The sequence below is a fragment of the Ursus arctos genome, unplaced genomic scaffold (genome assembly GCF_023065955.2).
Source record: "Ursus arctos isolate Adak ecotype North America unplaced genomic scaffold, UrsArc2.0 scaffold_22, whole genome shotgun sequence".
Classification (NCBI taxonomy): Eukaryota; Metazoa; Chordata; class Mammalia; order Carnivora; family Ursidae; genus Ursus; species Ursus arctos.
Genome location: NW_026622897.1, coordinates 62,957,173 through 62,980,481, shown reverse-complemented (window position 1 = coordinate 62,980,481; position 23,309 = coordinate 62,957,173). Strand labels below are relative to the sequence as shown.

The window sequence follows — 23,309 nt, the reverse complement described above, 5'->3', positions numbered from 1 at the left end:
AAGTTCTCACCCCAAACTGTGGGGCTGGGGTTCAGGGCGGCAAACCTGTTCACAAAGCCTCCCATTGCCCAGATTTTGGGGCCTGCTCTCCTGGGAACAGTTAGCAGTCAGATCCCATCCAACTCTGAACTGGGAAACAGGTGGAGTTTCTGGTAGTCACCTGGAAGGAAGCAACAATGTTGGAAAATCATTTGAGGGTTGAAATTTAACTCAATAAACATGTCTTTATATTCACCAGGTTATCTTTTAGGAAGAAACAAGGAGGTGGGTCAAAGCCAGTTCCTCCCTGGAGCCTGAGTATACGTTTAAATGTATACATGTAGAGTGGAAGGTAGGGTGGGGGTCAGGCATTGTGGGGGTGGGAGATTCAGAGGTTTGGGCTGGGGTTTCAGAGAGGACACTGATTCATCAATATGGGCAGGGAATGCAGAAGGAGAAGCAGGTTCTGAGGAAAGGCACGTGGTGATATGTTTAGTTATGGAATAACAGGGCAAGCTCATTGGCTCTAGATCTGATTATTCCAGCTCAGACTCTCACGTCGGCACAGAGAAGCAAGGTGAGAAAAGCCCCTGGTGTCCAGAAAGACCCTGTACAGCCCACTTTACAAAGGCTAAGCTGTTTGTACCAGTAGGAATTCTTTATTGCAGGTGTCAAAAAAGCCAACACAAGCCAGTTTAAGCAAAAAGGGGTATTTGTTGGTTCTTGAAACATAAAAGGCCAGGGATATCAGGCATAGCTTGATCAGGGCATCAGATGACAGCCTCAGGGCCTAGTTTCTAGCTCCTTGCTATCTTCTCTTTCATATTGATTCCATTCTTAGACAATAAGGGTTCTGTTTTCACCCTCTTACATTTAAGATCTACAGTTAAGACTCTCTTTCCCAGCAAAATCTTTTTGTGTCTCATTGGCTCTGGGTGGGTCACATGCTCACCATTGAACCAATCACTGTAACTGGGAGGATGTGATACAAAGATGTTCAAAGGCAGCCTTCAGCCCTGGGGTTGCCTGTTAGACCCCTCACCTCTGATTGATGACTGCTCTCCATAGGCAACATGGACCCCAAACTCATGGGGTAGAAAGTGGGGCTCAGGCTGGCAAATTAGCCCAACCCTCTACTGTGAAGATGAGAAGACTGAGGCCCAAGTGGTAAAGGAACCCAATGCCACAGAGGTGTATGGTTTCAGTCTGCTCTTCCCTCCCCCAGAAGGCCCCTGTAACTGAGCCTCTGCAATCTTTCCTTTGGCCCCCTGAAGTACTTATTAGGCCACACTGTGCCCTGCAGCCCAACACCAGGTTTTGGGCCTCTTTCCATAGCTTCTGAGAGCTGGGATTCTGAGAGTGGAGATGAACAAGGGGTGGGGAATTGAGCTGGGGCACTCCATCCCAGCAGGGAAGAGCTCTCTCTTCTGTTTGTCTTAGCTAATGCAGCTGCTTCCTATCTACTCCAGGGGATGCTGTGAGAAAGACTTTCAGTTCCATGCCTCAGCCACAGTTGTCCTCTCTGGCCCTGAGGTAGGGCTGTGATCTGGAACAATCAAGATCCCCCATAAGGAAACCTCTCCCAATATTCTTATTCTGTCTCTGCTGAGGTTGGAGAAGAAAAAGAATGGTTTCTCACTCAAGAAGGGCCAAGGACAGCATTTTGGGTACAGGAGACTTGGGTTTTAGTGCTGACTCTGTTTCCTGACATTGTGATCTAGAGCAAGTCACTTTACCTCTCTGAGGTGTGGTTTACCTCATCTGTAGAATGGAGATATGCCTTCCTCACAGAGCGGAGAGAGTTTAAGAGCTAATACATATTGCGCTGGGAGTGTGGTAGGCCGTAGGAAAGGTGGGGTTTGAGTCCTAGAGTCTTTGCTTTCAAAGGAGGGATCCACCAGGTATTGAGCAATTGCTCAGGACCTATGCTATGTTTCCACAGCTTGGGGCACAAAAGAAAGCTCTGTACCATCAGGCTTGGCAGAGGCAATTAATGTACGGGAAACAGAGACCACTGTGTGGCAGATAGGGGGCAGCTGCACCGTGCTACCATAGACCAGAGAGCACACAGTATCCTGGAGGTCAGGGAAGGCTTCCTGGAAAGGCAGCCTGAAGGGCACACCTCAGAGCCCAGGGCCTAGCGTAATACCTGACACTAAGGAGGCACGCACTAACCATTTGTTGAATGAATGAATGAATGAATGAATGACTTAGGCACTGTGAAGGCCATCTTTTCCTTTGGACTTTCTGAAACCGGTTCCCGCATTTAGACCTCTATGGTCATTTCCCAGAACAAAGCTGGGAAGGGAGGGGGAGGAGAGGGAGAGTAGGATAGAGGAACTGGCAAAGAGGGGACTGGCATACTGGGAACTGGGTATTTATTTATTTTGATCGGGGTTAGGGGTCTTTGCTGAGTCAAGAAAGAAGTTTTATTTTTATTTGTAACGAAGTTCCCAAGGTGATAGGGTGCTGATCCTGGCTTTTCAGACAGGCTGCTCCTGGGTGGCCATTGACACATCTCATGTCTTGGACAAAATATCACTTGTCCGTCCTTGTCCTTGTCCTAAGGAATGAATGTCTTCAGACACAGAAACCAGAAGATCCAAGGAAGAGGCTGTTGGCTGAAATTTGGCCCCACTTTTGGCTTCTGGGAGAGTCTGCACGTGTAGTGTGGGCAGGACTAGCTGTTGCCAGGGTCCCACCAAGCTGGCTCAATTCCTCTGGCCTTCTCCCTGAAATGAGACCACAGTTCCCAGAGGCCTGCCTCACAGGAGAGGGAGATTCTGCGTTCTGGATTCCCGGACCCCCAACATCAGAGTCTGTCCCCTCATCAGAGCAGGCGTTGGGGCACGTGTCCAGGTTTGGCTTCGGAGGCTATGACCACTTTGAGCACACTGGCAGCAATTTGGGAACTGCTTTAGCTCGTTTTCAAAGTGGAGCTGGAAGGGCCAGTGGGGCTGCTCTGTGGTTTCCTACAGGATTGAAGTGAAAGCTGCAAGTCCCATTGATAAGTGAATCCTAAAAATCGCTTTGCAAAGTACTCCTAGATGGTCAAACAGAGGCATGTAGGTGGCAGAGGAGGAGGCCCTGCTCTTTGTGAGGTTTCAGTTGGTAGAATCCTATGGAGAAAATCTGCACACCTGTGTGTCAGAGAAGACAGGAAACCCACTTACATCATCAAGAGAAAAAACTCAGCTGTTAACCTGGGCAAGCTCAGTAGGAACGGGGCAGGTGAGGCCATCTACCTGCATATGCAGCCACCCAGATGATATGTGCTCATATTGCTTAAGTAAGAGGAAAACAGGTCCTTGTTTTCCCCACTTCTCACATGAGGAACTCCAAGGACATGATGGGGCCACAAGTGAAATCAGCCCTGGAGGGGTCATTTGACTTCCCAAGGCTTCCTCAAAAACCAGGGTTTGAACTCTTAACAACTCTGTATCAGAGTCTGTGACATATTTTCTTCTACTCTCTCACTTACTCATTCATTTATTCATCTAGTCAAGAAATTCTGGCAGATGAATTATATGCTCGCCCTGCCATCAAGGAGCCCACTGTTTAGAACATGATTCTTAATAAGTGTGTCTGAGAAAGGGGAAAAGGGGGGGTTGAGGGGATAGTGTGCCCAATGGGGGGGCCTCGTCAGAGTTCACTGGAGGACAATTCACACTTCTGTACCCTGGAGATTTATGCTCTGTTAGTTAATAGAAATTTGCCATATGGTTTAGGGGGACTGGCTAGCAAAAAGGCTGAGAACTGTTCATGCAGTAAACAGATGATTACAAGACAAGGCGGAGAGCCATGAGACAGGGGAGAACATGGACCTGTCAGAGTCCAGAAGAGTGGCATCAGAAGAGGGAGTCAGGGCAGGCTTCCTGGTAGAAGTGACATTTGAACAGAGTACTAAAGGATGAACAAGAGTTGGCCACGGAATTCCCAGACAGGAGAGTCCACATGAAGGTTCAGAGCCTCAACTAGCACATGCTGAAATAAGGACAAATAATGCCTAAGTAGTCCATGATCAGGCATAAACTGTCCTCTCTAAGTAATTTTTCAGGACACCAAAGAGACTCTTTTTTTCCTTTAACAATTCCATCATTTATTATGCAAGTAAGTCATGCTCACTGTGGGGGAGAAAATGAAAAAATACAGATATAAATATTTAAAAGGTGTTAAATTGATTTTATTCATAATTCCACTTTTAGATGACCACTTTTAACATTTGGGTTTTCACCTTCTGGACTTCCCTCCCTAATAGACAGCCATAATCTATATCTATTTCACGTAAAAATATATATAATTTTGAAATGAAAATACAGTCATGCCACCTGTTTTTCCCCCCAATTAATATATTATGAACAAAAGTGATTATGTCTAAAGTGTCAAACTATGCATTTTAACCATCTTGGATAGAAATGTTCTGAAATAGAACTTGCTCCCCTGTCTTTTCAGGGAGCCAATATCAGAGCTTTGCTTCATTCATGACCACCATTTGGGCTGGGCTATAAACTGGGGTTGAACTCAGTTGACAAGGAAGGTGTCAGAGAGTATGTGCCAAGCTGAGAGCTTGTATCTGCTCTTTAGAATGTGGCTGCTTCCTTCCTGCAGTCAGTTGTCCCTTCTCGCTGCTTTTAGGGGCTGGCAAAGCAGAAAACCAAGCCTGTAAAGTGCATGGGAAGGAGTATACCTAGGTTGTAAGTGAAGGCCTGTGTGACATGAAGCAAAGTGATGTTTGTCAATCAATATTCTTTCTCAGAGGCGAGTAAAAGAACATTTTATAAGTATCTACTATGTGCTGGATACATGCTTTATTTTATTTAAATCTCCTAACAACCCTTTGAGAAAAGTATCTTAACCCCATCTTCCAAATGACAGCCTGCTCCCAGAGAACATGCATTGCTTTGTCAAGGGTCATGGAGCTGTAAGGGCCAGAGCTATGCTGGAACCTGGTCTATTTCACTCCCAAACCCCTGCTATTTTCACCGTACCATATCTCACGCTTGCTACCAAATCTTGTGCTGCGTTTGGAGTGATCACATTGTCAGAGGCGCGGCCACTGGAATGGTGAGATGCTTCTGTGTGGAGCAGAGCTTGGTCTCCCCCATAATTTTTCATGATCTCAGCACTGAACAGTAACTGCTCTCATTAGATGGCACCAGTACTCCCTTGCCTGCCACACTCTGTCTTCCATAAGAAGGGGCAGGACAGTCCAACTTATGTGTTAGAGAGTCTTCTCTGGCATCTTGTAGAGAGTGGCTGGAAAGGGCCAGACCAGGGGGAAAGAGAAAAAGGGGGTTGTTGCAGTGACACGGGTCACCCAGATCCATGGCATGTGTGGTGGCCAGGGGAAGCAGGGAAGCAATCAAAGGCATGTCTAAACTAGGACTGACTAAACTTGGAATCTAATTGATTGTGGGGGCGATGGAGAGGGAGGAGCCATGATAACTTCCGGGTTTTTAGTCTGAGTACCATTCACCAGGGTACAGGAGGAGTGGGCTTGGGAGAAGGCAGGGCTGGGAGAGGAAGATATGATGGATCTTGTTTGGGACATGGTACACCTAAGGAGCATTGTGCAAAGGTAACTGGCAATCAAATCTCTGTAATTCTGCTATTGGGGGGTGATATTAAAGTCCTGTGCATTCCTTCTGCACCCTAGCAGGGGTGAGGAGCCGAGCCCAGGATGGAGAAGCTCAGTGGTGAGCTGCTAATTGTTTAACGGCTGGCTCTCTTGGACGAAAAGCCTTGATATGGAGCATTTACTGATTTGCTGATTTTGGTGGCACCATGATCAATTTCAGCTACTAACTCCACATCACTGAATGTGAAGTTGGAAAGAGATGCACAGTAGCACATCATTATATAGTGTCCCCCCCCCCGGATACGATAGAACTAAATCATCTCAAGAGTATAGATACAATAGGATGCAGCAAAATAATTAGGATGTGATTTTTGTGGGTGTTTATTTCCTTTGTTTTTAGTGTAATTTAATTGTAACTTAATTCTTAATTAGAAATAATCACGCCTTGGATAAACCTCATTGGCTATAATACTTCCACTGCACAAAGCTGTAATTCAATTTTTAATGATGTCTGTGTTTAACAACCAGCTCACAAAATTCTTGACAATTAGCACACCACTGGAGAAGCTCCAAGAAAGTACAAGTTGGAAGAGCTATAAATCTACCTCCTTGTCAGACAGGCTGAGGGACTCCCCAGGATCACACATCTGGGAGGGCAGAGTCAGGCCCAGGACCTAGGAGGAGGCTCTTGGTCCTCTATGCTTCCTGATGGCCCCTCAGTGCCCTGGTCAGCCACACAGACCCGGGGAAAACCGTGTGGTCCTTGACCCCAGGACGATGATTCATGTCACCCTGGAGTTAGTGACTCAGGGAAGAGGCTGCCGGGCGGCCTGGAACAAAGAGAACCAGGCAAGATTTATTTCTGCTAGCAGCTAAATGGGAGGCTCAGATACTTTTCTGCTATTCCCAGTGCCTTTGAACTGCCTCCGATTGAGCAATTGCACATATTTCCAAGAAAAGAAATTTTTTTTCAAGTGGACTTATTTTTAAAAAAGAATTGCTGAAGTGAACAAGCTGGGGAGGAAACCTGGGGAGATGTTTTGGCTGACTTCCTGTCATGGCTGGGGGGTAGGCTGGGCTGGAGGGAGGTCTGGCCCTGGCTTCACCATTTTTCAGGGGACCTAGAACCTGATCCCAGGAATTTCAGGGTTTCACCAGCCCTCTTTCTCCAAAATGGCACCCAAAGTCCAAGGAGCTTCCCGAGTACCAAGGAGGGTGAGCTCATGCCTGATATCATCCGCCCACTTGACATGATGTCCACCATGCTTTCTGTGAGTCGTTGAGTCAGTAAGTCACCTCTGAATCAGCCTTCTCATGGCACCGTCAAGTCTGGCAACTCTGCTGCTAGCTACACAGAAATGATTGTACCATGTGCCCCCTGCTCTCACCCACCTACCCCCCTGGGATGCAACGAGTCTTGTGAGGCTGTCTGAAGGCCTTGTCTATCAGGTCATTACAAACAACCATTTCCTCTCTTTGGGGTCTTTTCGTCAGGGTTCTGTCTGGGAAAAGGGACCCAAGACCTCTCTGCTCTTAGAGTTCAGGACTTTCCCCCCACCTCTCCCGGCGACCAGGGCACAGGCTCTTTTCTAGTGCCTCACCAGAGTCCATACTCTCATTGCTTCTACATGGCCTCTCCTGTCTGCCCCTTGCCCCATAATCTTTTACCAGTCCTGGGGGTGGGGGGGACACTTACCCTTACTTAGGATGCTTTTCCCAAATTTCTTTTCTGTACCCTGAGCCCTCTCCATTTCGCTAAGGGATAGCCTTTCACTACATAGAACACAGAGACAGACTCCCTTTTCTCTACAGCCTGCTGCTACACCCCTCCCCGAGGCAATGAGCACAGAATGGCCTCCCTGTTTGTGTGAGGGGAAAGGCAATAGGGGGAAAGGAAGTGTGAGGGGAAGGGAGGGGTCAGTTACTATTTTAGCTATCTCAGGTGTCCCCTACTCCAGCCCCCTGTTGAGCATAGTAGGTGCGGACTCTTGCACTCTTCTTATTGGGGCTGGCTCAGCCTCTCCTCCTGGAGGTGGTCTGGCACTGGTCTGAGCAGAAGTTGGTTCACTCCTAGGGCTGGAATGGGTTCTGAATCAGGGGAGGAAGGTACTCCCAGCCAACAGAACCTATAAGAAATCCTCAGGTCTGGAGAGCATGGCTAGAGGGTGCAGACCCCAGGGGGTGTTGGGAAGTGATCAAGACCAGCCTCCCTCAAGTACTGCCAGATGGCAGCCCCTGTGGTCCCAGTCTCTGGACCAGAGGGATTGTGTTGAAGACAAGAAGGCATTGGGAAATCCCTTCCGGCCCCTCATCTTCCCCGCTCTGTTACTTCTTTCTTCTGCCCTTCTGTACTCCACCCTTGCTCCCCTGGGACTGACCACAGCACAGATCTAGGGCTGACCACAGCACAGACCTGGGACAACCACAGAACAGATCTGAGATGACCAGAGCACAGATCAATGGCTGACCACAACACAGACCTGGGACTCACCACAGCATAGATCTGGGATGACCACAGTACTGTACCCTCTCCCTCTAACCCTACTGTCTGCCAGCACTGGCTGCCCAACAGCAGAGTAAATGTCAGAGTGCATAGCCCCTGATGGGTTTAATTCCAATGATGTCTGATGGCTTGTTATCTACTTGTTTGTACAGAGAAGTCCTGGCCAGGCCAGGAATGTATCTCCTTTACCTGCAAGAGATAAAGCTGGAATTCTGCTATCCAGGATGAATGGCAGACTGTCCGGGCCTGGTTGGATTTTGATGATGCCATGGCTCAGAGAACTCAGCTGCCCTTTTCAAAGAGTGGGAAAGGAACTCATTGTGCACATACTATGTGCCAGCATCTTGCATGTATTCCCTAAAGTTAATCCTTACAACAACCCTAAAAGGGGCTCCATTTTAGAGATGAAGAAACAAAGGCCAGGGGAGACTAATCCAGCAGGGAAGAGACAGAAGAGAATTAGAACCTAATCTTCCAAGTTCCAAAGCCCTCTTGTAGCATTCCAAGGTTAGGAAGCAGGATGGTGTTCTCCTGAGTTGAGCCCTGCTCAGGCTTGCTTGTCGGATCTAGGACCCGGCTCTGCAGCTGGCCAGGCCCAGGGACCCACAGAAGTGCCTTTCAGCACTTTGACCTGATCTCTGATGTCCCAGATTTTCCAAGTGTGTCTGGGACTGCCCTGGGGCGAGATTGGGGACCAGGGAGCCCCCTCTCTCTCCCATGAGAGTGACCACAAGGAGGAGGAAGATTGGGAGGAACTGCCAAAGGATGCCTGCTTTCACAGCATGGACACGTTTGTTTATCATTTACCAAAAGCAACCCCTTCAAAATTAGAGGCAGAAAGCTGATGTCTGTAGCAGGGCCTGGGGAATAGGGGTTCTGGGACCTTCTCTGACGGTCCCTCACTCACAAGTATGGTTTTGATTAAATCTTTGCCCCTGTCTGGGCCTGTAAGAGGGGAGCAAGAGGCAGGACCAGGTGACTGGTCCTCATTGTCATCCTCCGAATTTGCAGAGGGACTGAGAGAGATGTGTGTGCAGTCACCCCAAACAATTCCCTTCATCAAATTCTTCATCTAGAGATAGACCAGTGGTATTAATAGCAACCTAATCTCTTTCAAATTCTTTGTGTTGCTAAAATGAAAGCAAAAATTCAAAGCTGGGAGAACAAAAAAACTCCCTTCTGAGAATTCTGAGTCACTCCAGAAAGGTCAGTGGAGTCTGGGTTAACCCGTTTTTTTCCCAGAAGGGCCTCTGGCTCTTCCCCGGACACCCAAAGATTAACAAAGAAAATGTGAGAGCCACTCAGCTTGTAGACTGTGCTCCTGGGACACTGTGGTTTTCTCTGGGCTGGTCACAAGGCTTTGGGAGAGCCATCCTTGGGGCCATTGTAAAGGCCACTGCTTGCCAAGACCACCATCTGTGAGCCCGTGGGCTTGACCAGTTGGGGACTGGGGAATCAGACAGACCTCATGGGTTTTGTGACTTTGGGTAAGTTTTCAGGGCTCTGTTTCTTCATTTGTAAAATGGGCCTAATAATGTTAATAATAATAGTACTTATCAGGTTTCTGTAAAGGCCCTTGCTGAATCATGAGCCCTGATGATGCTCGCAGGGACACGGGCAACCCCCACAGGGGGTTGGAGGATGGAGGTATTCTGTCAACTGTGGATGGGCATGCCTATGTTTGAATGGCCACTCCATCAGAGCAGGCCTCTCCTGCCCTCTCCCCATAGCCCACAGGGGGCAGAGCCTATGCAGCTGATCTAACAAGCATGGGACTTTCTGGGGTGAAAGTTTCTAAGGCAAACAAATGGACAGTTGTATGAATGGAGGAGTCAGAAGGCATGTGAATGAATGGGTAGCCTGAGAGACAGATGGATAGGTGAATGGGTGGATTTGTCACCCTGGGCGTCCTGCAACCTCAGACTGTGGGCCCACACTTTTGCCCTCATAAGGCCCCTGCCTGACAAGCTGCTGCTTGCTCTGCCCTGCCCCCACCCACCCATGGCCCCACTGGGAATGCACATTCCAGTTCTCTGTGGGGCAGGTTCCTATGTTGGGTTCTACTGTACTTTAGCGGAACTCCAGGTGGAGGAGGCGGAGGAGAGGAGGGGGGAGATGATGGGTTTGGGGTCAGACCAGGCTGTTTCATAATCCTTGGCCTGGTGCTTATTAGCTATGGGATCTCAAGCAAGTTACTGAAACTCTCTGATCGTTATTTCCTTAATATGTAAAATGGAAATAATAAAACCCATTTCACAGGGGTTAAGCAAATTAGCACTTGTAATATACCTAGCATGGCATTTGACACTCAGTAGGCAAACTAGAAATATATAATAAATGAGAGAATGAAGAAAAATATACTAGTTTGCTTTCTTTCATGAGCATGGCCAAGGGTAGATAAAATATTTGAATATGGATTAGAGACTTTTGGCCTTGTCCAGTACACAAATGATTGGAGAGTTATCCCAGCAGAGACTTAGATAATTTGCACCAGGTACAAATGTTACTGGACCCAGTTAAGTTGTTTCCGTCCTTTGCACCTCAGTTTTCCTTCCTGTAAAATGGGCCAAACTATACAGTTAAGCACTGGCCAGGGACAGAATGAGTAGAATCCGAAGAGCTGACTGGCTCTTGACAATGACCCATCTAACCCTTTACTGACCAGGCTAAAGAGGTAGTTATAAGGGCCCTGAAAATGGGTTAAAGAAGGAACGGCTCAGAGACCAAACATTACTAAATATTTTTTCCTTTTATGGGTTGGTGCTCTAGATCGCCACTTCCTGCAGATTATATTCCTAACTTTGCTGTGATGGATGCAGGGTCCGTGTGCCCACAAGCTCCAGCAGAACCCAGATGTCACCCTGGGGGAAGGACTCTGCTGTTACCTTGCTATTTTAAGCAGGGAGTTTATAATAATGGATGGGAGAGCAAGCAAACGGGGCAGGAGCAGCGTGGGAATGACCTCGGCAGGCGGGGCGGCTGGGGCTCCCCCTGAGGAGCTCGGGGTTCTGTCTTGTCAAGTGTGGGACCACAGCCAGTCTCCACTCTGTTTTGTGCTACAGCAGCTGACATCTCTTAGTGCTTGTCTCACTTAATTCGTTTCTGTTTTGCTTTGCTTTCTGACTGAGGGACTGACTTAAGGTCTTTCTTGAGCAGGAGGTGGAAGGAAGAAAGTGGAGGGTCAGAAAATGAGATATTTTTTTATGTGACTTTGGGATACCATGATCCCAGAATCCTATGAGATGGGACAATTACATTTGTGGTTTGTTGTGACTAGGAAGAGTCCAGGATTTCAACAACTCTCAGGGTTGAAAATGGCCCCTGGAGTGGGTTAGGAATCTTATGACCATTGCCCCAGCCTTTGCTGGAACTCTCCCAGGAATGGGGAGTTCATTACCTTAAAGAGTAGCCTGTTTCATCTCAGATAGTCCCAACCACTAGACAGGATTCCTTTGCCTTGATCTGACCTTTCATTCATTGGTCATGCTTTTATCCTTTGGGGACAATACAATTATAGGAATGACTTTCAAATAGCTGAGAAGCGATTTTATTTTTCCCTGCACCTTCTCTTTTCCAGGCTAAAGATCTTTAGTTCTTTAAAGACAAATTCTTTCTTCCTGCATATTGCTTTCCCCTTTTTGGAACACGTCCCAATTTGTCTGAATCCTTCTTACCACTCAGAGTGCAATACACTTTGTGTAGATTAAGGTGGAAAGGAAAGTAGAACTGTCACCACTCATGTTTTGGGAACCATATTACTATTAAGACAGGCTGGACCTGCACATACATCCATCATCACTTAAGAGGTTTCTAGGGAAGTGCACCAAATTTCTTGGTAGAACTGGGGTTTGTGGATACTCTTTTACTACTGTCAACCTTGTGACCATATACTTTGTCCAGCACCACTGATGTCACTGCTGTTGAAATCCAAGTAAAGGTGACAGAAATTAATCACAGAGCCAATCTTTGGGTAAATCTGATGCTCATGTCATCCATATAGTGACTGGTTGGGATGCAAGGCATAGTATGCCCTGGCCCTATAGCTCTCATTCTCAAGAGACAGGTTGAATCTGTCCAGTAGGGATTCTCCCTTCCTGTCTCACCTTTCCCTCTAGCTATTCTGTTCAGAGAAATTTCACTCAGCATTTCAGTATTCATGGCTCAGCTCAAACACCATTTCTAACATGGAATCTAGTCTAAAACTATACCTCACCTGTCCCAGTTTCCATAGTTGGGGATCCTTTTCTGAGATCCTGCCACTTCTCACTTTTGAAGTCTTAACAGTTATACTGTTTTCATACTGCCTCCCACCACTAGACTCTGCTCCTTGAGGGCCAAGACCACATCTTCGTCATCTTTCAGTCACCAGCACCTAGCAGAGGGCCTGGTAGGGCACATATAAAGTCAGTGTGGTGAATGAATGAATGATTTGGTTCATGGATTGCCTACTTGAGATGAGATTTCTTGAGTTGACCAACAGAGGTCACCCCAATTGTTTGAGAGCTGAATGGGCTACCTTTCCACTGCAGAGACTGACAAAAGTCAAGATGGTGGTCTCATTGACCACCATCATGGCTAAAGTTCTCTAGTTCTTTAAATATAAATCAACAAGCATTTTTTGATGAATCTTCTAGTTATCCATGATGAATCAGACCCTTTGATTCCTTGGGGAGCTCAGTCAAAGGTGCGTGTGTTGGGTGGGAGGATCTGTCAGAGTTGTGGCTGATGTCAGATCTGAGCCTGCCCACAGCCCTCTGGCTCCAGGCTCTCAGGCCTTTCCTGTGGGACCAGAAGAATATCTAGTCTCATGGGAGGTGGTGGGGCTTTCTGACTTCCTCCTAGTCTCCTGCAGTTATCACCTTACGTAGGACCTAGGACATAGTAGGTACTCAGTGTTCTTTGTTTCTCTGGTGTGTGTCCCAGTAGCCCCTGGCTGTGGCTGAGGTCAGGGTCTGCATCCGGTGGCTTTCATCGGCTGACTAGCAGAGCAGCAACTTCAGGGAATCTCTGAAGTTGTAGAACTATGCTGGTTGCTGGTTCTGCAGGTCCCTGAAGGCTTCTCCCACCCCTTTAGGAAAGGGGACCGGGAGAAATGTAGTGGGGGAAGAGGCTGGGTAAAAGCTTTTGGACTCTGGCCGAGCTTCCTGGGCTGCAGACCTCCATGCAGGTGGCTTCTGTGAGCACCTCCTCTGCGCTTGGTGCTCTATATCATTTGTCCTTAGAACATTCCTGCATGGGAGGCATTCTTATCTCTGTTCCTCTGATAAGGAAAGTGAGGCTCAGAGATAAAGCCAACACTCAAGGCCATGTAGCCAGTGAATGGCAGAGTGGGGACTCAAATCCAGATATAAGATTCCAAGGCCTGTGTTCTTTCTATCTTGTTATCCTGCCTCTGCAGATTGAAACCTCATATTACTGGCCTTTTCTAAGAGGAAGCAGAGGAGCCAGGCCCATTGGTTCAGGTCTGTTGGAGAGATCACAGTCCTAAACAACATGAAAGAACAGTTACTAGTTACGAGTAACAATAATTAGTAGTTACAAGTTAGTATAAGTAGTTACAAATTAGTAGTTGTAAGTAAACCCTAAGAAATTTAATTGTTTGTATAACTGGCTAGTCCAGAAAGAATTCAGGCTTCAGATGAACTTTGATCAGGGATCCACCTTCTTTTTTCCTGCAAGTGTCTTGGCTCTACTCCCCCCTCTATGTATGTCAGTTTTATCCTCAGTTTGGACTTCCAAACAGAAACAAAATGGCATCGGTAACATTGGGTCTTACATCTGTGTACTCTACCACCCAGAGCAAGATAAAGCACCTGGGTTCCAGAACACTGCAGTGTGCTCGTTGGTTTACACTGGACCTATTTTCTATCCCTGAGCCAATCACTGTGGTGAGACAAGTGAGATTATGCTGACTGGGTCGATCCCAGCTGGGCCTCAAGGCTGCTACACCATGAGACAGGATAAGCCTGGCTTCTGGGGAAGCAATGAAAGGTTGCTCGTGGTGGGCACTGCAGAAAGTACACGAGATCCACCCTGGCTGAGCCTCTAGAATCACAGGCCCACTGAGGGTTGTCCTCAAGTGAGAGAGCCCCATAATGAGGGTCAGAAATGCTGTTGAAGGACATGAGGTCAGCCACGCTGTAGAAAGTCAAGAAACATCCTCCTCTTCCTCAACCCGGGCAAGGAAGGCTGTGTGGTAGAGTGAAAAGGGCCCTGGCCTCAAAATCAGGAAGATCTGGATTCAAATGCTTGGTTGTTTGTATGATTTTGGCAAATAGCTGCCACTCTCTGAAGCCATTCTCTCTTCTATAAATGTGAATATTAATGCCTGCATCAGAGGTCATCATGTGGATTAAATTAGGTGATGTTGGAAATGATCCTAGGATGGTGCCTGGCACATAGTAGGTGCTTAATAAATGATACACAGATAAAAATCTGATCCCAATGGAGTGTCCTCCATTAGCTATGACTCTGAGGAGTTTGAAGCACTTTTCTCCCTTCTGGGATAGCTGTGTTTACTGTAAGGACCAAATTAGATGGAAAATCTCTAAGGTCATCTCTGACTTTGTAAACAGAGAAAATGAACAGGAGGAAATGCAATTCCAAATGCCCTTTCCTAGCCTAGTCCAACCTCTGGTGTTGATGCAAACTCAAGCAGGCTTTTTCTGCAGCTCATGGCTCCTGGAAATGGAACCCAGTCTGGGTCAGGGATGGGAGTGGATTTGACTTGTCCTTTTGGCGTCTCCTCAGCCTGCGGAGCCCAGGCCTCTTGGAGCATCTTTGGGGCTGACACTGCGGAGGTTCCGGGCACACGTGGCCACTCTCGCCAGGAGGCTGCCATGCCCCACATTCCCGAGGACGAGGAGCCCCCTGGAGAGCCACAGGCAGCCCAGAGCCCCACCGGCCAAGTAAGTGCCCCCTCCTTGCCTGCAGTTAGCCTGGCCAGGGCCAAGCCAAGTGCCCTGGGCTGGTGCCACATCTCTAAGCCTGGCCAGAGGGTTTGCTGACAGCTTGTGCAGGCTGCAGTGGGCACCTGGGGAAGGTGTGTGGCTGCCACAATGAGGAATAAATACCCAGAGTCCATTTGAATTGCCCGAGTCCCCCACTCCCCCCATATATCCCGAGAGAGGAGACTCCTAGGCTATGTCTGACTGAGGTCTCCTGGGAGGTCCAGCCACTAACCCTGCAGGCACCCTCCTAGAATGGAGAAAGACTTGGAGGAGAGCCGTCAGCATAGAGGGCCTTGTCATGTCAGGGTTGTGGTCACCAGCAGAAGGCCATTTAAACTGATTCCACTTAAAATGAAGATCAAAATTTTACAGTAAATAGTGGAAAAGATTTTCAGTAAATTGTATTATAAAAAAGAGAAATGATTAAAAGAAATTAACTTAAAGAGTCTCACTGAGATTATATTGTACAAATGAAATTATGAAAAATTATTTTAGCTAGACATATAACAAAAAATTGATTATGCACTACTTTTTTAGAAGGAACAAAGACTTAATTGTGTTGGTTTTGGCATTGGTGTATTTGTTCTTTATACCAACATGATGGTCTGTACACGTGAACCACATCCCTCACATTTTACTTTACAGCACCTCTGTTAAGAGATTGTGTATTTAAAATTTAAGGGCTTCGTTCATTTTTCCCAAGGACCTCTATGGATCTTTCAATATGCAAATCATTTTCTCATAAAGAACCTATCTTGCCTCATCATCCTTGTAATTTTTTCTTTGTTAGCTACTCCAGCTCCATCTGCTCTTCACTGGTCCAAGACATTGCACGTGAAGTTTTCCAACACTGTTTTCTTTGATTTCATGAACTTTGCACTTGGTTTGCACTTATACCACCCCATTATATCTGACAGATGTCTGAACTGACCTCAGCCCAAAGGGACAGGCACTTGTTAAATGAGGAAAGAATGTATGAGTGAGCATTAATTTGGTAAGCGGGCAGACTCTCAGTGAACATTTTCATGTTAGGATGACATTTGTTTTCTTGCATGTCATAACTGTGGGAACTCAGACAGTAAATACTTAGAAAAGAATGGCTTCTTGTATCTCCCTATCCCAAACTCATGGGATTGAGATGTTGCAGAACTTGGCACACGTGGGGAGCCCTTGAATTTCTAAATGGCAGTGAGCCAAACCCCCTTGCATTTGGCCACAGGCAGCCAGCTCAGTGTTTTATTGAACCTCTCTTCCAGGAATGTCATGGGCCTGGTGGGTGCTGCTTGTCAGTTGCTCTCGGTGGCTCTAGATTGCTCCTCTGCTCTTCTATGAGTGATGTCTGGTCTTCTCCAAAAAGGGGGCTCTGTTGCTGCCCCTTTTCTACCACTGCTCCTAACCAAATATGGACAATTCCCTTAAAACACTGGTAATCGTGGGCTATAAGTTTTAGCCAACAAAAATTTTGTTAATCCACTGAAGTTTTGAAGATTAAATCTGATTCAAATGCTCCCTCTCCCTAGTCGCGACTTTCCCCAGTTCTGTCCCCTTAGCATCCTTACTCCCTAACCCTGGTTTCCTTCTTACCATGACCCTTCCTGCCTGACCCCTTCCACCTCACTAATAACAATAGTGTGCTTAAGCCAGTTTCTGATGCAAAATCTGGCTCCTGAATCCTAGCCAGCTCCCCCAAACAGCTGTCATGCCATGCTCCCCAAGAATACAAGTGTTCCTAAAAAAATAAAAATAAAAATAAAAGATTGGCAAAGCTGCAACTCCACTGTTAGTGAAGACATCCTTTTATACTGAGTTTAGCTTACCTTTAGTTCATCATCTCACCTCTCTAAATAAAAGAACCTTTAAGCCTTCTCAGGAGACTAAGACAAGATAGCACAAAAGCCTGCTGGCCCTTCTGACCATCATGACTTCAAACCACATCTAGGTACAGCTCCACTGGGTCAGAGGTGAGTGTGAGTTTCCAGGCACAGCCAAGCCAGTGGAAGGAATCCATGAACTAACCACGCACTTGAGGGTCAGAGAGCCCTAGCTGAACAGCAGGAGCTCCAGATTCCAGCTTTCCACAAGTTCACACGCTTTGTGACCTTGAACCAGAACCAGACTTCCATAACATGAAGGGGTAGGCCACCATGGCCTCTGAAGATCCTTCAAATGCCATGATTCTATCTCTGTGCTTGTGGGAAGTCAAGACAATACGGGGAGTGTTTGTGGTACCAAGAACTTCTGCACTGCTGGAGCCCAGCAGGAAAAGGACCCATGAGGACTTTAGGTGAGCTGATGCCCAGGTCCTATTAGGGAGGACCATTAGCACAGGATTTAAGAATGTGGACTCTGGAGACAGACCAAGCTGGGTTCCTCCACATCCTGGTCAAAAGACCTCCTGTGAGCCTATTAACTTTTCTGTGCCTCTGCTTCCTCATCTCTTCCTCAGGACAAGTGTTAGTGACTGCCTCCTAGACTCTGGTCAGCCCAGACCTCTAGTACCTTTTTTGGTTTGAGGGACCATGGGGCTGCGGCAGTTTAGATCCTAGACTGCAGGTGACATCAGATTCAGTATCCTTTTATTCTCTGCCCTTACTGACAGGCACTAGGACTCCCTGAGTTCTCTCGAAGCCCATGGGCATTGTCAGTGAAGAGCACCTCCCTCTTTGCACCCATCAGACAACCTACATTGGGCTTCTCAGGCAGCCACAGCCTCAGGGGAGGGTCAGGCCTTGTGAACAGGATGGAGCCTCCAGGGGTTGGAGCCCAAGTCTCTGGGAGCAGTGGAAACCAGGCAGCCAGGAAAGCAGGGTTGGCTAGGAGGATTTGGCTAAAATTCCCAGTACCGTGTGAACTCCCTCTGTGAAGCAGGCAAAGAACCAGAGCATCCTTCTGAGTTTACAGCTCCCCCGGGTCCAGCCCTACTTCTAGTTCCTCAAGCCCCAGCCCCCATTTCCCATCGCTGACATGAACACTAGCTGAGACCTTCTCACACAAAAACACAAAAGCTGTAAACCTAGATCCTGTTTTTCTTTCTGCATGAGCACACACACACACACACACACACACACACACACACACACGAGGTCCCTAATCAGAAGCTGTAATCAAGACCCACAAAGAAATAAAGCTTCCGGACAATGCGCTCTGTGAGGTTGTGCCCTGACTGTATTTTCTGGGATGGCCCTAGAACAGGCAGGGGCTCAAAGGAATGAGCTTGTGGCTGAGAGGTTCTGGCAGGAATAAAAGCTGTCAGAACATAAGCCTGGGACCTTATGGGACCACAGAATGACAGACCATCAGAGCTAAGACTAGAACAAGTACTAGATCTCATCTAAGACCCTTCCCTCCCAGGCAGGCAAAATTCTCATAGTGTGAGCCCCCAAACAGTTACCTGGAAGCTTGTTAAACCTGGATTCCTCTGCCAACCTAGGCCTATTGAATCAGTCTTCTGGGGTGGGTCTTGGGAATTTGTAGGAGTAGCTCCATATGGGGGAACTCCCCACCTCACAAGGAAGTCTGTGGTGTGGTTGGCCAGCTCTGCTTCCTGGTCAAGGTGGAACTGCCTCCCTGTGACTCCCCTCAGTTCTGCCCTCCACAACTGCCTATAGTGGGGTGAAAACCTACAGATGCAGGAAGGCGGTTTATGCATCTTCCCAGAGTCCCCTTTCCTCTGTTCCTTCAAGCTTTGCTCCCAAATCTCCTGTGGGCACATATCCACCTGTCTCCCCCTAATCATAGGGCACCAGACCTGGCCTCGGGGTCCAAGAGGCTGCAAGACCAGGTTATCACCCATTCCCTGGCCTGTGACCAGCAGCCATATCAGAAAGCTGGCTCCTTGGAACAGCATGACTTCCTCAGAAGTGCCTTGCAAACCTGAGTGTGCAAAGAGGTTCAGGTTAGCTCTAACAGTTGGCTCTAGTTTCCACCCAGAGAATCCCCATCCTCTTTCAGGGTTTCTGGAAGCCTCCAGGTGCAGGTCAATGTGAACTCATAAGCAGACCTCCATCTTTCACATCATCTGTTCCAGTAGCCCTCCTTCCACCGCCCACTGACTAACTCCCATCCCCATCTCCATTGTCCACAACACTTAATAATAATGCCAGGCACTATTCTACTGTATTAACTTATTTAACTTTCAATCAGCTTTATGAGGTAGGTATCATCATCCCCATTTCATAGCTGAGGAAGCTGAGACACAGAGAAGTTAAGTAGCTTCCTCCAAGATCATACAGCTCATAAGCAGCAGGCCCAGGGTTTGACCCCAGGCAGCCTGGCCCCAGAACGCATGCTCTTAAGTCTCTACCCTGTACTAAGTACTGTTTGCCTCTGGGGCCTCTATGAGAACCCCTGGTGCCTGAGCCAGGGGGACACTGTCCTGTGCTTCCAAAGTCCTTGTCTGAGATGGCCAACCTAGGCCCCTACAAACGCACTGCCACGCACACTCCAAAGCACTACAGGGTCTTACTTCTGCTTGCCATCCTCTCAGATGCCTGAGCCCATGGGGCCAGAAAATACAGCTCCGTGTCACACATCCTGCTGAGACAATGTGCTGCCTATGCCTTCTTCATTCTTTTTCAGCCATCAGACAATAAAACAGCCCAACTCGATGCACGCTGACTCCTAAAAACACAGACCACCATGCAATTCCTGTTTCAGGCCACACACGAGTTACTCTCTCTCTCTACATCTCCCTATGTTCCTACTTTGTACTGCACTTTCTGGTCCTCTAGACAATTTGATGCTTAACCCTGTTATACAGCAGCATCTTGTTGACTTAAGAGCACTCAACTAACCAGTGGCATCCCCGCTCCCACCCCATCCCCACCTCCAATTTTTAATTAACTGAAATTAGGTTGGAATGTGCTCTGGAGAATCAGCCCTCTGTGTGTGGCCCTAACAGCAAGGGATTGGCTGTGGAGCTCCTAGAACCTCTGACCACAAAGCTGCTGGGCCTCCTCTTTTGGCTCAGAATTGGAGATCATGGTTGCTCTGCCATGACAAATCTGGAATTCTCTCCCTGTTTGTGTCAGCATAGTGAGAGACCCATCGTGACTTACCACCATCAGTCAGTGGGCCAGACCCAGAGCTGAGCCTACTCAGCTGTCCTTTTAGAAGAGAAAAATACCAAGCAGGCTTCCCCAAGCAGCCAGGGAAGTCTGGAAGAGACAGGAAATGCGTCCATTTCATAGGGATGCCAGGTATAGGTAGTGTGGCATGTGGAAAGAGCTGGGCTTCACATCCCTGAGTGGGACCTGGGGTGAGTTGCTCATTTTGCCTGTTTCCTCATCTGCAAGGCGAGCCTTACAGTAATAGCTGCGAACAACAGCGAACATTTAAGGAAAGTTTCCTACGTTCCAGACACTGTGCTAGGATAGTCGTACACTTTATCTCATTTAATTTTCAGAATATCTCTGTGGGATAGGTACTATTGTTATCCCCATTTAGGGATGAAGACTTGAAGCACAGAAAAGTAAAGTAAGGTGTACTAGCTAATACAGCTAAGTCACTGAGTCGAGAGTCAAACCCCAGGCAGCTTGACTTTAGTTACCAGAATAATATATATAAAGTGCCAAGCAAGGTTCTCACCTCATAATAGGTTGTAAGTCCCTAATACAGCACAAAATAGTTTTTAAAAAGTTTTTACGTATATTACTGCAATTGATGCCTTAACCCCACTGTTGAGGACAGTGGTCATCATTCCCAGGGAACTGGAAGTTCAGAACAGTTGGGTATAATACCCAGATGCAGGGAAAGAGCTAAACATGGGGCTCCTACCATGTTCTAAGCTAAACTCTTTGTATTCATTATCTCAGATAACCTTCATAATGCCCTATAAGTTAGCTATGACTATACTTAGTTTATGGATTAGGAAACGAAGGCTTGGGAGGTTAAGTCAGTTGTCCAAAGGACATAACAAAGAAGGGACAAGACATGGATTCTACTGCTTCATGGCTGTAGCTGAGGAAACAGGGCTAGAATTATCGTTTTTTTTCTTTCTAGTCCAGAAAATGCCCCACTATACCACAACAGAGTTTGAGCACACAGGAAAGGGATAACTATTCAATCACACGTGATAGGCACCCAATAAATATAGACTTGAGTTGAATTTACTCAATACAGTTGACCTTTGAATGATGTGGGAGTTAGGGACGCCAACCCTGATGCACAGTTGAAAATCCATGTATAACTTTTGACTCTTAAAAAACTTAACTACTAATAGACTACTGTTGACTGGAAGACTTTCTGATAACATAAACAGTCATGAACACATATTTTGTATGTTTTATGTATTATATACTACATTCTTATAATAAAGTTAGCTAGAGAAAAGAAAATGTTAGTAAGAAAATCATAAGGAAGAGAGCATACTTTTACAGTACCATACTACAAAAAAAAAAAAAAAACCTCATATAAGTTCTGACCCACGTTGTTCAAGAGTTAAATGTAAATGTTTATTGAAGTCATTTAACAAATGTTTATTAGCATTTAATAAAGTGGCCTAACTAAGGCCCCACTCTCAGAGAGTTCAATTCCCCATGGATTTACAATCTAATGACAACTTCTTTCTGATCTAATTTGCTTTGGGTTCCACTTGTGTTCTCTTCTCTGATCAGGAACTGGAGGATCCTTGGTCTTGCTAACCCCAGAAATATCTAGAACTTAACAATATGCTTTACCATTTAAGGTAGATTGCCAGCTTTTCTCTTCATTTTATCCTCCCTTGGCTGTTCAGGCCCTGTCTTCACTGGCCAGCAGACTGGGGTTCTGTCTACACCTCCCTGGAGACCCCTTGGGAAATGTGTGAGAAAAAGGTTTGGGACCCAGAGAATCAATGGTCTGTAAGGAATGGGATGAAGACAAAATAGATAGTGCACGTAAAACCCTGGGAACCTGGTGACAGCTGTGTGGGGTGGGGACATGCCCTCACCTCACCTGATGAGAACCTTCATGCCAGGCTTCCTGTGTGACAGGCGCTGCCCTAAGCACTTTACGTGCACTAACCTCATGACGACTCTAGGAAGTACATATGATTATTATTCCATTTTACCAATGAGAAAGCTGAGGCAGGTAAGTACACTCCAAACACTAGAAACTGGCTAGTACCTTGAATGTCCAATTGAGGGTTTTGAATTCATCGCCTCTGAGCTCATTTCCACTTATTATTACCTTTTGTAAGAACAGCCTCAATTAAAATCTTTAATGAAATATCTTCAAATGAATTATCAGTAAAACATTAATATCTAATGTACAAGATATTGGAGCCATCTACTGGGCACCTGCCACGTGGTTTCATTCCCTCAAGGTAGATATTATTATCTTTAGTTTATAGAAGAAGAAAATGGGTCTCTACGAGGGTGATTGTCAAAGGCCACATAATTGTGTTGTGTTTGAGTAGAGATTCGAACCCGAGTTTCCTGCTTAAGTGTTTCTGTTAGCTTTGCTTCCTTTTTTAGCTCCCCCCAGCAGTAAACCCAGTGTTCTAGACACCAAAGGCCCCAGGCATGGGGAGAGCAGTTGCTTGATGCCCCATTCTTTATGGAAAAGCAGCTTGGAAAGGGCCAAGAGGACAGTTCCACCAGGATGGCTTCTAGTGGTTCTGGTCACAGAGGAAGAACTCCGAGATTGTAGCTGTGGAAGTGCCAAAGAAAAAGCAGAAAGTGTTTTGGAAGTGTTGATTGTCATAGAAGGTCAGAAATGTATATTAAAATTCTTTGTCTTTAGTTCCTATAGTGAGCAAAGAAGTAGCTTACCATTTTTTGTTTTTCTGATTCTCCTGTCTCTTGTCTTATGCTACAAATAAGCCACTTAGGTCAGGGACTGTGTCTTTTATGTGTGTCTCTCCAATTCTCAGCAGAGGCTCTAGTATGTGGTGGGAGCTCAAGGAAGGATGGATGAATGGACAGATGGGCAGGTAGGTGGATGGATGGATGGATGGATGGATGGGTGATAGGCTGAGTGGATAGGTTGAGTAGATAAAATGCCTGGATTGGAGAGAGGAAGAAATGGAGGAACAGGAGGAAAAGAGGGGAGGAGGAGAGGATAGAAGATGATAATAAATGAATGGCTCAGTGGGTGATACACTCTCCCTGAGTAGGACTAACAGACATTGCATGGATTTCCACACTCCTGGTGTCTGTTGGCATGAGAGTGAAAACAGTGATGAAGAAGGCAGGATAATCCAGTGGTTGTTGATCCCTGGCTTCTAGGAATAGAGTGGACAATGGCAGGAAAGAGGGTTCACCAGAGGCAAGGCAGGCCTTGGGTGTTCAGGTGGATCCACAGGGTGGACACTGGGGAG

General features: G+C 46.8%; 1 protein-coding gene and 1 pseudogene across 11 annotated transcripts in view; one reads left to right on the top strand and one right to left on the bottom strand.

Annotated features, from left to right (window-relative positions):
- IRAG1 (inositol 1,4,5-triphosphate receptor associated 1) overlaps positions 1-23,309 on the top strand; it is a 129,578-nt gene that overhangs the window by 33,482 nt on the left and 72,787 nt on the right. For 6 of the 11 annotated variants that reach the window (XM_044379495.3, XM_044379493.3, XM_057316816.1 and 3 more), the window contains exon 2: positions 14,811-14,968. The exons of 2 other annotated variants lie outside the window; for them this stretch is intronic. In XM_044379495.3, coding sequence (XP_044235430.1) covers positions 14,811-14,968 — 158 coding nt within the window. Of the gene's footprint in view, positions 1-14,463; positions 14,969-23,309 lie in introns of those variants that run through there. 3 more of the 11 variants (XM_057316814.1, XM_026486084.4, XM_044379492.3) reach the window with 3 other exon arrangements.
- LOC113245883 (U4 spliceosomal RNA) lies at positions 5,964-6,046 on the bottom strand (annotated as a pseudogene).